Raw genomic sequence first — 18,158 nt, 5'->3', positions numbered from 1 at the left:
GTTGCAGAAGAGGTTTAGATCCCTACACAGAGCATTTCTGATGTCATGTGACTTGCTGATGTGCAGTCAAACCATCAATATTGGGTTGGAAGTTGCCTTGAATGCCAAACACTGGTCAATTCATTGCACTCTGTAGGATAGTGAGTATACTGACAGGGTCTGAGTTGGTCCAAGTAAGGACATATTGTTAAAGCCTTGTATCCTTTTAGTAAGGTATATATGTGTGTTCTAGTTGCTTCATGAGTCTGGACAGATACATGTCACAGGGGGGCATTATACGCAATGTTTGGGCTGTGGACTGAGTAAAGGGAGACAATTACATTCTTAGATCTAGACACAATCCCTTTATTTATAAGCTGTGCCATATAGGACTTTCATACAACAATGGACACATATTAGTCCACATAATTTTCCAACTCTCGATCAAGTAGGTCAGTTACTATGGGCATATTGTCAATGTGATCGTGCCTCAGGGTAGACAACTTCCCAAACTTTCTGGCATTTAGTTTCAGTTTATAATTTTGACACCAGCTACTTATTTGGGGCAAACGTTGGGGCAAACTTTCCTGTAGAATACCCTAGTCATTTAGGGATTCAGTGAGTGTTCCTAACTTACAGTCATCTGCAAACACAGTCAGCCAGAGCCCATTGGTGCAATTATTTCAGAGAGTTTGCTGTCTGCAAAGTACAGTTATATTGCAAAGTGCAGTCAAAGTATAGCCATTTCGAAAAGTTTCTTGTGCTGTGTGCATTTATTCACAGGGTGCCACCATTTCAAATTGTTTCTTACACTGTACAAGGTTATTTTGTAAAGTACAGCCATTTTAAAAGGTTCTTGTGCTGTATACAGTTTATCTGTAAAATGCATTCATTTCGAAATGTTTCCTACTCTGAGCTTTTTCTGCCGTGTACAGTTTATTCACAAAGTACAGTCATTTTGAAGTATTCCTTACACTGATAAGGGGTGGTTTCATAAGTACAGTGATTTTAAAGTGTTCTTGTGCTACAGAGACTTATTTTGCATAGTGCAGTTATTTCAAAGAGTCTGCTGTGCTATTGGGCATAATTACAAGTTCTGGCATAAAATTCTGACATATATATGTGTGTGTGTGCGTGTTCATACATAATTCCAAGCACCTTCACTACTGTGTGCTGATATGGCAGACGTATTTTGCAGACCCAGTCCACTTGTGTTTGAGAACTGGAGAGTATATGAGCAGGAATACAATATTTTCATACAAGCAGCTTTTTCTGACAAACATGCACGTATGAGGGCATTCATTTTGCTTAACTTAGCTGGGTCAGAGGCCAAAGAGAGACAATGTTCATCTATATATGCACCAGAAATATATGCAAGAGAGGAGGAAAACCGCCATATTGTGGTATTGGCTGAATCAAGGGAGGACCGAGTGCTTGAAACATAACTTAAGAGAAATGTGCAACCCCCAGACAAATGTTACATTAGATTGGCACTTATTTTATACAAGAGACCAAATGCCAGGTGAAAGTTTTGCAGCTTATATCACTGACTTGAGAAAAAGGCTAAAACATGCAGATTTGCTGACTTGAAAGAGGAGTTAATAAGGGACAAGCTCATGTGTGGTGTTAGTAATGCTGCAGTGAGAAAGATTTTGCTTTATGACAGTGATTTAACAGAGCAAAACCATAGAGATTTGTTAAATCCTTGCGGTCACAGAAAGGCACACAAGTATGCTTGCAAGTGATAAGCGCATGGTCAGTATCCTCTAGAGAAAACATAGACAGAAAGCAACACATTGCAAGCAGAAGCATGGCAGCTGCAACCCCTGCCAGTCTACCTGGGAAACCCCATAACTTTCTACCAACTTCCAAGCTAGCTCAGTAAAAGGACATGCTCAGTACAGTATAAGGGTGAATCAGCAAGATCAATGTCAAGTCTTATTGCTGTCATAATTGCGGAGCCAATCATGAGTCTAAAAGACAGAAGTGTTTATCATTTGGTCAGCAATGCCACAAGTGTAAAAAATGGAACCATTTTCAAAGGTTTTGTAAATCAAGCACGCCTTATTTAGTTATTAAGAAAGGTCATTCAAGGAAGCAAGTTGATCATGTAGAAAGTTGCAACCCTACTTTTTATGTAGATGGTGTGTCAGTGGTTGGTGAAAAGGTTAATGAAGTAGATTTGCTAGCAGAAAGCAAAGTATTTTGCACTACCCTGATCAATGGTAAACCCACAGAGCTCAAAGTAGTCACTGGTTCAAAGTGCAATGTAATGTCAGCCAAAACATTTGCTAAAGTGAGAGCTGGTAAGCAACTTGATTTGTCCAATTGTGCAAAGCTTGTTGCTTATGGAGGTGAACAGATTCAAACTGAAGACTCAATAGTGCTTTCCTGCTATTCATCTGGGAACAGTTACAGCTTGCAATTGTATGTAGTCCGAAGACCTGTGCAGTCATTATTAGGTTTCAGAGGCAGTTTAAGAATGAAACTGCTTTCTTTTACCAAAGAAGTACAGCATGTAAGCACATATCCCAGTTCCAGCTTTACTGACGTTATTTTCTCAGAGTATGCTAATGTTTTTGATGGCAAGTTAGGCAAACTTCCAGTTGTGTACTCCATGAAAGTAGACCCAGAGGTCAGTCCAGTGGTCAGACCAACAAGGAGAGTTCCAATAGCTATGCAGGACAAAGTACAGTTAGACAAAATGGTGCAGCAAGGTGGGATTTGTCCAAAGAACCAACAGAGTGGGTGTCTTCCATGGTAGCTGCTCATAAGAAAAATTCAGATGAAATCAGTATATGCATTGACCCAAGAGACTTGACCAAGGCATTAAAGAGACCTCATCATCCCATGCGTATAGTTGAGGAGACTGCCGCCCTCATGCCAAATGCCACTGTTTTTTCTGCCTTAGGTGCAAAGAGTTGATTTTGGCAAGTAATGCTTGATCGGAAATCAAGATGCCCAGTGTACAATAATAGCTGATGATTTACTGGATGGAGGCAATGGTGAAGGAGAGCATGACAGAAACCTCAGGAAAGTTCTGGACAGAGTATGTGAAGTGAACTTGAAGCTTAATCCTCTGAAATGTAGTTCAGACTACCAGAAGTTACTTATGTAAGTCATTTATTTACCAGTACAGGCTTACAATCAGACCCTGCTAAACAAACAGCCATTCTTGAGATGCCAGCTCCAGACAATGTCCAAGCCATACAGCGTTTTCTTGGTATGGTTAACTATTTGGGCAAATTTATCTTTGACTTTAGTGAGCTATCAGCACCTTTAAGAGAGCTGACATGCAAAGATGTTGTCTAGTCATGGTTAGAACAACACCAGAGAGCATTTGATAACCTTAAACAGCAAATTGCCAACCCGCCTATGTTGAGATACTATGATGTCCACTAACCAGTAGTTCTTTCCTGTGATGCTTCAAAGTTTGGTCTTAGTGCAGTTATTCTTCAAGAGGGCAGACCTGTTGCTTATGCATCTAGAACTCTTACCCAAAGTGAGATGCAGTATGCTCAAACTGAGAAGGAACTTTCGACAATTGTGTTCGCATGTTCGAAGTTTCATGATTATATTTATGGCCGAGCTATCCAGATCGAGAATGATCATCAACCTCTGGTCAGTATTTTAAAGAAGCCTATACATTCAGCTCCAGCAAGACTACAGAGAATGATGCTTAGATTGCAAAAGTATAATTTCAAAATGGTCTATACAAAAGGTAAACTTCTTTATCTGACTGTTACCTTATCCAGATTGCCCAGAAATACAATGGAACAGCTTCTGATACAGAGAATTTTGACTTTGATGTCATGGAAGTGCATAATTTTTCTACCACAATATGTGATGAGCTGAGAGATCATACAAAGACTGATCGAATTTTGCAAAGGCTCAACCAGTTCATCAATGTTGGATGGTTGTCAAAGCAATCTTGTGTACCGCCAGAAGTACAACCTTATTTTCCATATAGATATTAAATGCTGATGGAAGATGGTATCACTTTCAAAGGACCCAAAGTTGTTGTTCCTACTTTCTTACAACATGAACACATTCCGATTTTGCATCGTGACCACCTAGGCTCCAAAATAATTCTACCAAATAAAAGGTGAGAGCACGAGTATTTTGGCCTTCTCTATCAAAAGACATTGATAAAGTGCTTTTGTCTTGTTCAGTATGCAACAATATTAAGCCACATTTGTAAAAAGAGCCACTTCAGCTAAGCCAAATTCCTGAACTACCTTGGTCAACAGTAATAACTGACATATTTGGGGGAATAATCAGCATTACTTAGTGTTGGCAGATTCTTATTTGAACTGGTTTGAAATTGATTTGCTACCTAACCTAATGTCTACTGCTATTACTGAGAAGGAACATCATTTCTCAGTCCATGGTTTTCCACATAAAGTTATTTCTGACAATGGTATCCATTTTACCAGTCAATTGTTTCAGAGATTTGCAAAAGAGTGGGACTTTATCCATGTTACTAGTAGTCCTGAATATCCATAGTCAAACGGCCTTGCTAAACCTGCAGTACAGAGTGCAAAGCAATTACTAGACAGGTCAAAGAGTGACAATACCGACATCTTCTTGAATTTACTTAATCTCAGAAATATACCCCATGACAACCTACTTGGATCGCCTGCTCAGAGACTTCTATCTAGGCAAACCAGTACAACCTTGCCTATCAGTTCTAGTTTGTTGGCGCCTAATGCTAAAATCAACAAAGCAATCAAAGCCCAACTTTTAAGAAGTGTTCCTTTCAGAAGTCCAGCTCTGATAAAATAAGCAGATTTCTTTGTTTGTTGAAAGAGAGAGAGACAGTGAGGATGCAATTGACAAAAGGGTTTGATGGAATTGGTCAAGTGAGAGGTATATGTGCCAAGCCGAGAGCCTACTTAGTGGAATCTGAGGGTATAGAATAAAGAAGAAAACAATGACATCTTCTTCCTGTATCAGAAATGATACTGCAGCATCTTACCTGTGATACAGACTCTAGATCTCAGAGCAAACCCTGACAATGTTCATACTGAAGAACATGTCTAAGTGTCTATTCCCGTTCCTGATGATGTTCCAGTTGTCCCCAAAGTTGAACATTCCTTGAAGACAGTTCCCATTGCTAGACCCAATTCTGACTTTTATGTTACACGATCAGGTCGTATTTCTAGACCTAGTGTAAAATACACAGCAACCTGGATATGCCTGTTTTATGTGTGTCTAATTTTGTATGACTGCATGTCAAAGAATTAGTTCTGCATAATTGCATGTCAAAAGATAATTTCTGTAAATTGCATGTCACTGAATACTGTCATTTAGTATACAATTCATTTCTCAAAGAGGAAGGATCTAGAGAGTACAGTTGTGTACCCTTACCAAAAATGTACATGTTCAAGTGCATTCACTGTTGCAGTCATCACAATAGGGTTATCTGCCTGCAGGTAGCCCTCAGTCAGCCTGAATACCATAGTTTTGGGAGTTCTGCGTCGGATGCTGTCGCCTCTTCCATTGCAGGCAGATAACCCTAGTGTGATGACTGCAACAGTGAAACACGACGAACATCAGAGTGTGTGCATGTTCCTTTAAGAAGCATTTCCTGATGCAAGCACATGCATATAAATAGTGAGCACATGCAGGCAGCAGTGCCATTTTGAGAGAACAGCCAGAGTGTTAACATGTATGAGTGTGGTAGTCAGTCTGTTTATAAGTTTATTTAAGTTCAATTTACAAAGCCTCATTCCTGATGTGTTTGTGTGTAATAAAGCTGCTTGAACTGAACCCACAACCGCTTATCTGTCTTATCTTGACTGGACAAGCAACAATAAGCATACAGAAGACTGGGGAGCCAATCAAGGAGTACAGCATCTGTCGGTGACTACCCTGGTGGGAGGATCAGGGCAGAGAAGCTGCTTATGGAAGATGCAAAAAGATCTGAGCAAGGCTGGCCCCACTGACTGAAAATCATTTCCATCACTTTGTTGTTAAGAGACCACTCATGAGTTTGTCTGCTATCCTGTTGGACTTCCCCGGAATATGCATTAGTTAGAAAATGGTTGGAAGGTATCGCCCATTGCTATACTCTGAGGGCTTCTTGACACAGGGGATAAGATCTTATTCCCCCTCATTTGTTGATCTACCAAACTACTGATGTTGTCTGTCTGGACTTTAACTGTCCCGAGAAGGAGAGAGTCTTGAAATGCCTGCAATGCCAAAAGCACTGCTCTCATCTCCAGAACATTGTATGCATGTTGGCCTCTACAGTGCCTTGGACTGTTTTCCCCAGGAAATGTCCTTGGACTTTTTTCCCAGGAAAAGCCCCCTCCCCACCCAATCTGGGAAGTGTCCATGGTCACTATGGCTTTGGTGTGAGGGAGGATGAAAGGATGACCTTGTAACATCTGTTGTGACTGCATCCACCAGGAAAAGCATAGTTTGCAAACCTGAGTTATTCTTATCTTCACTGACATAGGTTGAGAAAGCATTGACCATTGGGTTGCTAGCATCCATTGCAGAATTCTCAAGTGGAATCTTGTTAAAGGGGCTAAAATTATTGTCTCTGACATTGATCCCAGGGTTTGCAGAATTAATCGAGCTGAAATTCTGGTACTGCAAACTATTTTCCTGATCTGCATCCTTACTGTTTGCACTCTTGCTAGTGGAAGAGAAGCTACCATACAGTAGATACAGTGTTGAACACTGCTCCTATAAATTCTAATGTCTAGGTTGGTTGTTAATGAGATTCCCTGCTAAGCCAAAATTCAGTCTGATCTATTGGGGACTGGCTCAATCATATCAGGTACCTGCCATGCCTACCTAGAGATCAAATCAATGAGCTCATCTGCAGGCAGAGTAACCCAGGAGATAGATGGGCCAGTCCCAAAGGCTTTCAGAAATACTGATTCCTCTGGAGAAGGGTCTTGGGAACACCAGCCACCTTTTTGCTTAAGGATCTCAAAGATGGTCTCCAAATGAGACGTCACTGGGTGGTGATTTTGGGGGCCCCTTTCCTTCTTTGAAATCAGTATCCTCAGTGACTGACTCTTGAGGAGAAAAAAAGTGCCTCCTTTTGCACATTCTCTTCCTAAGGACTTCCTAAGTGGGGTGGTCCGCTGAAGTATCTGAAGAGATTAGGATACCATGCTGAGTAGTCTGGAAGCTTTGACATGGCTACCCCTGTGAGGCAGAATGTTGAGGATCATGGTACAAAGTTATCTGAGAAGTAGAGGGTGGAACCGAGGGAAAGTATCCATCTGACCTGCTGGAGCAGAGAATGCTTTCTTCATAAGCTCAAAGGCAGATCATCCCAGGGAGAAGGAAGACAATGTAGCCAAGAAAGTGAGTTTCTGGCTCATTGCCTCCCTCTGAACCAAGAACAATCCACCCAAGACAGAAGTCAGAGCTGAGCTGTCCAGTGCCGAAGCTCCAAGAGGAAGAGACGGCTCCAAAATTCTCAGAGTTGACTCCATTCTCCCGGATCCAACAGGGATGCTTCAGCTCTGAGAGTCAACCTGCTTGAGGATGTCAGAGTCTGTGCACTCAGAGCAGTATTCGGATCCCAAAGACGGTGCTCTCTTCGTATCTGAACCAGACGGACCCATAACGCTTGGATCTGAGGACTCTAAAACCACAGGTTGGATTAGAGAAGGAGTTGTAATGGGTGGAGTAGAGGATGACCAGACTTCCTGACCTGAACAGGTAGGAATTGTGAGAACTCCCATCTGAATTTGCTCTGTGATTTCCTCATCATCCTCTCCACATCTGCTTCTGTGAGACTCCTGGAGGAATGAGAAGATACTAGGAACGGCAATTTGGAGTGCCTCTCTAAAAAGAAGAGGGCACTCTGGATGGGAATGGTTCCAGACTTGGACAGTAAGTTGTCCCTTGTAAAGGTTTCGGATCTGAGGGTGTAGGATCTGAAATAGCCTTGATCAGATCTGATGAGGGTCAGACCATAAGTAATTTAGGATCTAGTTTATCTTTTTTCTTTCTTGGTTCAGATGAAGAAGAAGCTGGAGAATCAGAGGGCTTAGACCTTTTTGTAGGGTCTTTGGATTTGTGTTTGGGGGACTGAACCCCAGTAATGGTCTCAGAAAAGGAAGTTGGCATTAACCTTTTAAAATCTACCAACGATAGTAGGAGAGTTTACACTGAAAAGTGTACAGAAAAAGATAGCAGAAACGACTTAAAATAGAATTAAATATTAAAGATTAAAGAAATAGTCATAAATGAAGATTTTTTAGACAAGAAAAAAATCAAAAAGGATTTGTCTCCCATTGTATACTCGAGAGCTGAATGCAACCACGTCTAGGTGCAAAAGCGGCAAAGGAAATCTGGGAGATGTTAGGGGTTGTGTATTATGGGTAGGTAGGGAGCTTGAGAGTTTATTGAAGGCCATGAGTTAGCATAACGGCAGAGTTGGATCTGAGGATCAGATCCGATCCCATTAGTTGATAATGAATGAAAATTGACAACATCAGATTAAAAGATTAACAAGCATGCTTTTCTGTGTACACCAAGTCTATGTTAACAGGATGAATGTTTGAGAGCTAACCTCCTCCAGTGTTTTAATGTTTATTTATGCTGGATAATACACATGGAGGGAGACTTCAACTGTGTTAAGTCACAGTAGCACTAATGCTGACTGCAAGCTTGTGTCAAGGAATTTACACTCATCACTGATGCTTACTGACTCTAACAATCTGTGTACACATTAAGAACAAGAATAAAAAATATTTAAGCCAAAAATATCGATGATGAACATCTGATTACAGTATAGAGATGCACTCTTCTACTACAGAAAATAATTTTTCAATTAATTGGCAGCTCACATCTTCTGTTTTATGGCTTACTTTTTAAATAAGCTCAAACTACAAACTTTGGTCAAGAACAGTATCAAAAATCTCTTTATTAGCATGCAAAAGGCAAGTGCCTTGTTGTTCAGAATAATGCAAGATAAAACCAATGACTGCTTAATAAGAAAATTGAGGGCAGTGAAGCTGTCTTTTACAGAATATGTTTTTAAGTACTGGAAGACAAGCACATAAAATTAAGGAAGGGTTCCATCACAGGGTTCTTAGTGCAATCATTAATCTGTCAGCCTTAACTTTAAGTTCCTGTGATCCAATTAATAACTGCCTGATATATTTGCAGATGCAGTCTGACAGTAATTATTCCTCATATAAGCACAATACCAGGTACTGTGACATTAGAATATAACAAGATGCAAATACAATCCAAAAGTCAACTAAAGCAGAGATTAATAAAATTAGGTGTGTGTGAATTTACACTACTCTTGTCTTGTAACACCAGCATGTTCTCACTCAGTTTAAAAAAAAAATCAGCTGGCTCTTACTTGAATGAACCTGAACACAGCAATGGGAACAGGAGATCAGCTGACTCTTTCCATCATCTTCTGTAAATTCACTGGGTGGGCAGGTTACAGCATTTTCTTCATTGTTGATGAAACAAATTTCAGATACTAATGGCTTTGTTCTCTGACCTGTCATTGGCAATTTACTCGATTTTGCTTCCATCAGAATTGCATTTTTATCACCACAGCTGTCAGGCTGCAAAAACAATTATTCAGTAAGGAAATAAACCATGACTCAAGAGAGATACAAGTTATGCATATATATTCAGACTTTCTTTTTAGTTTGCAGACATCTCAGCAATGCAGTTTTGTAAAGTTCGGCTTCTTTTGTCGACATTTAATATCTTTGTCCTTCAACAGAAAAAAGACGTCCATACTTGCCTTACGGTTTAAAAACGTATGGGCAAAATACTACTAAGTTACAGCTGCAATGACAGTTAAGTTGTACAGATGAAATCATGAAAGCAAGTTTTATTTGTAAAGATAGTACATGTCACAAGATATTAGCAGAAATTCACACTATTGTTTTTACACAGAAAAACACATCAGGCTCCAAATGTTTTCTTTTATCAGCATTCCATGAAAAACTACAAAAGCTACGGTTGGATTATATTATAAAGATGTTTACAAAACTATGCATATGTATTAAGATTGTTTTTATAACTGTTAAGTCCTCGCTTCCATCCTACCCTCAGATACCCCTTTACGAATTTCAGTTCCTTGTTATGAAAAAATTTACGTCCAAGAATGTTTAGTGATGAAAGAAAAAGATCATTTTTCATTTCAGTGGCAGAGTAGCAGATTGGTTACGGTAACTATGGGTTATGTGCTATGGATGTGAAACTGAGTCTTGTAACAATTGCTTGCATACCCAATGACTCTGAAGGTGAAGTAAAGCTACTGCTTTAGACAGGAGTAGTGTATTTTATCTGTCTTGTCTGTTGAGTGGTTAATCAGCTGATCTGAGAATTCTTCAGCTGTGAGCTTGGTCACAAGGACAACAGTAAATACTTACATGTTACATAATACTGCAGTAGTAAATACTATATAGAAAATTATATCTCTTATCTATAAACACAAGAGGTGCAAATGTTTGCACACTAGTGCACGACTACAAAAATGATATACAAAAACAAACAAATCCATCACTCAAAATAATGTCTAAAAATGAGGTTTTATTTGGCCAACAGTTTCTAAAACACATAAACTGGTTTATATTTATATTATGTATAGAGAGAGAGAGAGAGGAAGACGGAAATTAGTGCAGTGAGTAAATCATCGTGCTTTTGAGAGTTGGGACAAAAACCTGGGTATCTACAGAAAGCCCACAAAAGTATGAATAAAATAAAAAATATCCCAAAATCTAATAAAGAAATGGCCACTGCACAGCCTGCTGGCACTATACCAACAAATGGAAGGTATTAGCTTTCAGTAGTCTTCCTGTACTTTGTAGTCTTTCAAACATCATGATTTCTGCCGGCAGATCGTTACTGACCTTCGGATGGGAACAAATGGTGAGCAGCACTAGCAATAGTGTAAGAGCAAATTCACACTTAGAATTATGTAAGGATTCAAAACTCATGCTTCTGCATAAATCCCAAGTTCCTGTTTTTTTTCCAAGTGTCCCTAAAGCCTACAAGCTATGACTACAGTAGAACCTTTGTAAGTTAACCACCCAAGGGACTGTAATTGGTCAACATACGGAGGTGGTCAATATAAGGAACTAGGCCTACTGTACAGATACATACATGTACTTTACTTTCTTGTACAGCTTTTATTAGAGAATATCATATATAATCAAAACACGCTGAAATCATACATACAGTATCATACAAAATCAATACATTTACTGTTTTCTCATAGTTTAATCATTCTTTCTGAAAATAAAAAAAGAGTCAGTCTTGGTCTGTTTCTTATTCTTATTACAAAGGTAAGTGGAGAAAGCACTCTCAATGCTGGCTACACCATCAGCATACCTGGGCATTTTTTTACAGAAAATGACTTCAACTGCATTATCAGATGCCTGACATCCTCTTCTTTTGGAGTCTCTGCAATTTCTGTGTCATCCTCACTTGCTTCTTCCACTTCATCAACTGCTTCATGCATTTTTACGCTGGTCTGTACTTCGGTCAATATTACTTGGAAAACAGCTTCTGGGTCAGGTTCATTACAGGTTGCCACCTCATCATCCATTGCAACAAAACCTTCAAAATCTACTCCTTTGAATTCTGCCATGGGAGATGGACTGTTTGATGGGGCTAAAACATCGTGCTCTTGGGTTGTGACAAATCCAACTTTCTTGTAACACTTCCGCATCATTTCTGGCTGAACTTTATTCCAAGCAGAACTGATCTAGAGGACAACATCAAGAGTGTTAACTGATGCAGCAGATGAAGTTGCTTCCACAGGTGGACCACAGGTTTGGGTTTTAGTAATGACCCACTGCAGGAGCTGGGCTCAGTAGTGCATTTTAAATGTTTTAATGATGCCTTGGTCAAGAGGTTGGATTTTTGAGATCATGTTTGGAGGCAAAAATTTCAGTGTCACATTTGTGAGATGATTCACTTGCAGGTGGACAGGATAGTTTGCTGTCAGTAGAATAGACTATTTCTTCTTCATTTCTCGGTCAATACCCCTTACTCACTCTTCAAATAGGGTACCAGCTATCCAGGCACATTAGCTTGATCTCCAAGTGACGGGGAGGTCTTCAGGTTTCAGGTTCTTGAATGCACGTGGGTTTTCTGATTTACCAGTCACCAAGGGCTTTAGTTACTCTCCAGTTCAGCTAGCACAAAGCAGAACTGTGAAACATTCTTTTGAAAGTTTTCCACTCTTACATTTGTCACCCTTCATGACGAGGCTCCTGTCAGGCATCACCTTGAAAGAGTCCGCACTCGTTAGCATTAAAGATGCTGTCATCTCTGAAGCCTCTTGCGACGTCTGGGAACTTTTTGATAAACTCTTCCACAACTTCTGCTGGAACTTCATTGGATTCACCACACAAGACTTTCTGGAAGATCTCATGTCGCAGTTTAAATTTCTCGAGCCAACCACTTGATGTTTGGAAATCTGCCACCCCGAATTCCTGTGCAAAGTTTTTAGCAACTTCTTGGATCACCAGCCCAGAGATTCAGGCATTAACTGCCCTCATTTGTTTGAACCAGCTTAATGTGACTTCACTTACTTCATCAATGGAAGTTTTCCCCCTTTCCCGCTGTATGTCTCCGCTTTGATTACCGTCTTCTCTCCAAGTACTCATGTTTACGTTTTTGGATGCTGCTAAATGTGGGCTTGCTAACACCAAAATGTTCTGCCGTCTTTCTTTGGCTGTTGCATTCCAGAAAATGTAGAATCTCAACCTTTTCCTTCAATGTCAGCTCTGAGTTCTTTCCTTTGAGCCATCATGTCTCAATTAACTGTAAAATTTGTCAGTAATTGTAGGATGTACCTACAATTCAGACCAGTCCTCCACGTTGAAAAAGTCTTCAGCAGCAGGTGATAAACAGTAGGACATTAGGCCTAATCCAACACGTGGTAATAATAAAACATGAAAAAAGAACATACCAAAGAAAAAATAATACAATTAAGGGGCAAAGCCCACACCTTCTACCCCTTGGTGTAGAGTGGACTCAACTGGTCAGGTTACAGAGGGTAAATTAATATTGTGTGTTACAATCCAAGTGGTAAAGATACAACTTACACAGGTGGTTGATATATAGATACCACTGAGTGCACATGGTGCACGTCCGGTCTATGAAAATTAGGTCAACTTAAGGAGGTGATCAACTATGGAGGTTCTACTGTATATAACATGCAGGTGACAGGAATCTATTTTTTCCTTTTGAACCATGACACTTTAGCATCCTTTCCAGGATAAAGTAGTAGCCACATGAAACTGGCATCCCTATAAAAGAGCAACTCTTTTGTGACTCACCCTTGTAAGTGTGATCACAAAACATTGCAAAAATTCGACCAAACTGGTTTTCCCACAACACTTGCTACAGATATATACTACCTCCAGGACTGCTGTATCTTGGGGCAGGGAGTAGAATTCCAGGCATACTCCAAATCCAGACATTTAAATGCAAATCCCAGTATTTCCACATAGTGATCAATCTCACATTAGAGTACCAATCACCAGTGTGTTGAGTTCAAGCCTAGCGCTCCATGAAACTATACTGCTTTGGATGGGAGGATGGAGAGAACTTGCTAATATGGCAGCTATATACCAAGGAAGAACCATTACTGCATGTGACCAAAGCTTTTTTTTGGTTTCAGTATATGTATCAAAATCATACCTATTAACTCTCCCATATTTGCGGGAAAATTTGGAATGTTGTTCCAAAAGAAATTATGAGTGGCCCCTTTAAATCGTGATGTTATAGTTATTTTCACTCAACAGTTAGAATTATGCCATAAGCCTGCACCTGTGTGAAGCGAGATACTTGGGGAGCAAATGTGTATCTTAAATTGGAAAATGACAAGCAAGAAAGGCTCCTAAATCAAGTACGGTGCAATAGCCTGCATTTTTCACCAAACACTTGCAATTTACACTGTTGCTTCAAAAAGTAAAGGATCAGGTATAGAATAGTGCAACTATTTCCATCAGCAGTGACAATGCTGAGCATTAACTGACTGCATCATTTAAACAGTCATTGTAGATTAACTGTTACATCTGAGAGGAGATCAAGGGAAGTTTTGTTCACAATATTTGCAGTCACTCCAGGATTATATTAGTTTCTTGCGCCTTGCTTATAACTTTTCCAGAATAAGGTCAAGAAATCACTGATTTCTGCTGTCGTATATCATTAATAAAACAGCTAAAAGCGTATAGGACATTTCTTGACTTTATTCTCAAGAAGTACTTTTTATTTTCTTTGTGAATAGCCTGAGGAGCAGCTTTCAGGACTCACTGCAACTGGGCAACTGTGCAGCTATCCATTACCCACAACAAACAATGTAGTATAACAATGGAATAACTGTGAATACTGCAAACATGGTCTCTTTTCAATGGGATCAGACTTTGTTTCGCAAGCTCCTTGTGCATCTTCCATGACATTTGCCACTTTACTCTGTTTAAATCCAACACTGTCACATCACCTGAATCATGGTTTGTGCAAAAATAAAATTGGACAAACCCATTTAATGTTATATATAATACTATAAAAAATTCAAAAGTTGTATAGTGATCTCAAGAGACTGAGAAAGAGGTGCCATTCTGCCAGATGTTGTAGTAGGAACTTTCATTAAGAAGCCTTTATTGCTGAAGTTCTTACTTGCAGGTCAGTTCTCTTTTAAGTTGAAGAGGCTATCTCCTAGATCAGCAATTCCCTTCAAAGCACAGACCCAGGGGTATTTACTCTCCCCATGAAAATAAGTGCTATGATTTACAAGTAAATCTTGCAAGCAGTAAGATTCCATGTTATTATACTTGCCTCTGTGACAACAGTGTTTTGCAAACCAAGAGAGAAATAAAGAACATGCGTACCTCTCAACCTGGAAACATCAAAGATCTGGACAAAGGCCCATGAAAAATAGATACAAATCTGTACATAGAGTAACATAAAATGTGCATGTATAATTACGTAACCCCACCCACTCCAATGGAATTATGGGATACCAACTTTCAAATGCAAACTGAAGAAGTGACAACCAAAATACGGCCCCAGACCCTGTAATAAATGGTAACTAGTTTTTTTTTAAATGTGTAGCAATGATGTTCACTGGGAAGGGAAAGATGAACCTTACGATTTTATTTTGGTGACTTGCAGTATGTGGGTTTTGTGGTAAAAGTAGGGCATTTAATGGTAGGCAATATTCTAATCTTAGAAAAATAATATTATAGTTTGTTAGGACTTCCAAAAGTCATTCTCCATGGCCTACTGATCAGTTGCATAGCTTGAGTTTGTGCCGGCCAGAGCTGTCATTGAGTTTGCCTCCCTCCTCTCCCTCACAAAATCATGGTCGAATGGGGCCCCCCATACATAGCCCTCTCCAGTGCAGCCATTCAAATGTCCCATTACTTGGCTATTACACCCCATTTACCATAAACACTGCAATGTGTGTACTGCTTTACGTCTACGATGATTATTTGGATTTAATTTTAAAACTTTTTATTTTACATTTTATAGCAAAAACACTAATACACATCTGCTAGACAAAGCAATACAGTCTCATAATGAGAATAGACTTAGCATTAAAACTTCTCTGTCCTTTAAACTCACATTCATTGAAACAATACTGAAACCCACATTCAAAGAAAATGCATCTGGCCAGTAGCAGATAAAAATTACCTTTGGGCTGTTTTCAAATCATATGCCCCTTTCACATGAAACATACATGTGTTCTTTGATGCACCTTCCTGATTGTATTAAATTACAATCCTTGAATAATACAGCACACTTGTTAGAGAGCATTTTAAATTTACTATTTTGAACATTTTTCCAGTAAACAATGAAACAAAATGCATGAACCAATAATGACAAAACTGCCCAATTCAGAATATTTCCATCATGAAAGTCTACTCAAACTTCTACAATCCACCAGTATCAGTAAATATGCACAATCTCTGGAGAAGTAAAAGTCATGTAAATAATTACACATTAAAGAGATCTGTAATATCTGTAACTAATAAACAGGATGCTGCTAGCAAACAACTTTATAGTTCATTGTTTCATCTACAATGAAGTGCCTGTTGCCCTTGAGGAATATTTATTTAAAAAAATGATAAGCTAGTAATACTGTAACAGGGAATGGATGACAAACTGATAACAGGCTCATAGTTACTAGCAATCTTCGCCAAAGAGGACATTCTCAGGACAGCAGCATCCAGTAAATGTAATCACACACCTGCAAGTTTCTCCTGCCATTACACGCTTTGCGTAGTACCGAACTTGCATGTAAATAAATAAATGCACTACACTAAACAATGTAAAACAGTTGTTCAGAAGTGAAACTTCATATGAGAGCAGATTCCCTCAATCTCCAACCATTGAACATCATATTTTTAATGAAAATCATAGCTGAGGGTCAGAAAAAGAAGCGGTTTCTTATTTTGAAGAGTGTAAACTTTCTCATAACTGTCTGTCCTGACGTCATATTAGTTTTTATATACAAATATTCTAAGAAAAGATACCGCTGCAGTCCAAAGGTCCAACTCCAAAAGAAGGAAGCACAATATAAAGAAAAAACAGGGTAGGACCACCACGAAATAAAACATATAACAAAAGTTTATTCCATATAACAAATGAGCGCTTTCATGTGCTACCAAGGCACGCTTCTTCAGATTTTAGTTTTTATATACACTTAGTTCACTAATTTCATAATAAATGAGCTTTACAAAGAAATCCAATAAATTTAAGGAGGAGCAAGACTAAATCTCGGGGTAAGAATCATAGCGCAGTTCATGTTTCGTGTTGTGTATGCAAGGAGTGTGTATCAAAGGCATACCATTTTTCCAATAAAGCATTGTTTACCAACACTTTTGGCAGTAAATGTGAAAGGACTGTACTGCACCACAGCACTTCATCCCACTCAGGTATAATGCCCACCGCCAGCCCTCATGCACCTCATTGGGGATATGAATTCCTGTTAAATGTCCATAATTTTGCAAATGACCCTTATTTCTTGCAGTTTTTTTTTTTTTGCCCTGTCTCCTGTAAAGTGTTTGATTTTCTGGTAAGTCACTGAGAATTACTAACAGACAAAAATGCCAGACATCAGAATCTCATACACAGATTTGTTCAGGGAATGTGTGTTTATGTAAAAGATGCGGTTCTATTATTTTTACGCAAATTAGAGTAATATATGCTTTTTGACGTTTGCTCCCCCTCCCCCATTACTTTTGCACTGTCCAGAATTCTTTAGCAAAGAATTTGAGAAGTATGGCCGCATCCCATTTCTGATCTTATTTTCAACAGATCAGTATTGAAAGCTTCAGACTTACTAATTAAAATCACAAAACTCTCCCTTTTGCTACAAGAAATTGGTAGCTGGTTTATTTTTTTACATGGCAGAAAACCGCATCACTGTTAAAAGCACAATTAGGTTATGAAACAACAGAAGCTAACATTCCATACCGGTAAGCTTTATTTTTTATTCCAAAAAGAGAGCCCTTTTTTATAATGCAGCTAAAAGCAATCATTTGCACATTCTCCAGACCCACCCTCAAATAAGACTTTCTGCTTTGCCATCTGATTCTGAGCAGGAGTCTTTTTCTCTCCTTGTCCTACCTCCGTTAACAACAATATCTAGTGCTGTCCTGCTCCCAGGACCCCTTTTAATTAAAAAAAGACCCTAACGCTCTCCATCCATCCCTCGAAACACCCCACACACACACACACACACACACACACACACACACACACACACACACACACACACACTTTTGAGTTGACTATCAGCAAACCCCAATCTCAGGTAGAGTTGGAGTAGTTTACAATGTTTCTGGTACAAGTGTTGCCCACTGGGCAAAAATTCAGATTTAGAGCTGAGGACCGACCAATCTCTTTCTTATCTTAAACCAGATATTCCCGATGGATGCACCTGGGGAATGTGTATGTGGTGGGTGACAATCTAGTACCTCACTATCTCTTTACCAATATTCACAGCAATCTGGTTTTGTTGTAAACACTGATGTTGCTTAACAGATCCTGTGGCACTATCAGGTTTTATGTTGTGGTGGTTGTGTGACGTCAGGAGCAGGATCCAAGCCTGGCATGGGTTATAAATGGGAGGAATAAGGCTAATTTTGTAACTGGTTATTCACTTTGCTGCCTCTGCAATAGTTCAACAACTATTCAGGGTTTAACTTTAT

At 39.3% G+C, this 18,158-nt stretch overlaps 1 protein-coding gene across 6 annotated transcripts in view; it reads right to left on the bottom strand.

The window, feature by feature from the left end:
• The window catches only part of KDM4C (lysine demethylase 4C), a 3,520,425-nt gene that overhangs the window by 1,116,227 nt on the left and 2,386,040 nt on the right, over positions 1 to 18,158 (bottom strand). For all 6 annotated transcript variants that reach the window (XM_044061093.1, XM_044061091.1, XM_044061094.1 and 3 more), the window contains exon 14: positions 9,326 to 9,539. In XM_044061093.1, the coding sequence (XP_043917028.1) occupies positions 9,326 to 9,539 (214 nt within the window). The remainder of the gene's footprint in view (positions 1 to 9,325; positions 9,540 to 18,158) is intronic.

The sequence above is a fragment of the Protopterus annectens genome, chromosome 2.part0 (genome assembly GCF_019279795.1).
Source record: "Protopterus annectens isolate FY-2018-M chromosome 2.part0, PAN1.0, whole genome shotgun sequence".
Lineage (NCBI taxonomy): Eukaryota > Metazoa > Chordata > Ceratodontiformes > Protopteridae > Protopterus > Protopterus annectens.
The sequence above is the reverse complement of the archived record's forward strand: the minus strand, read 5'-3'. Positions and strand labels throughout refer to the sequence as shown.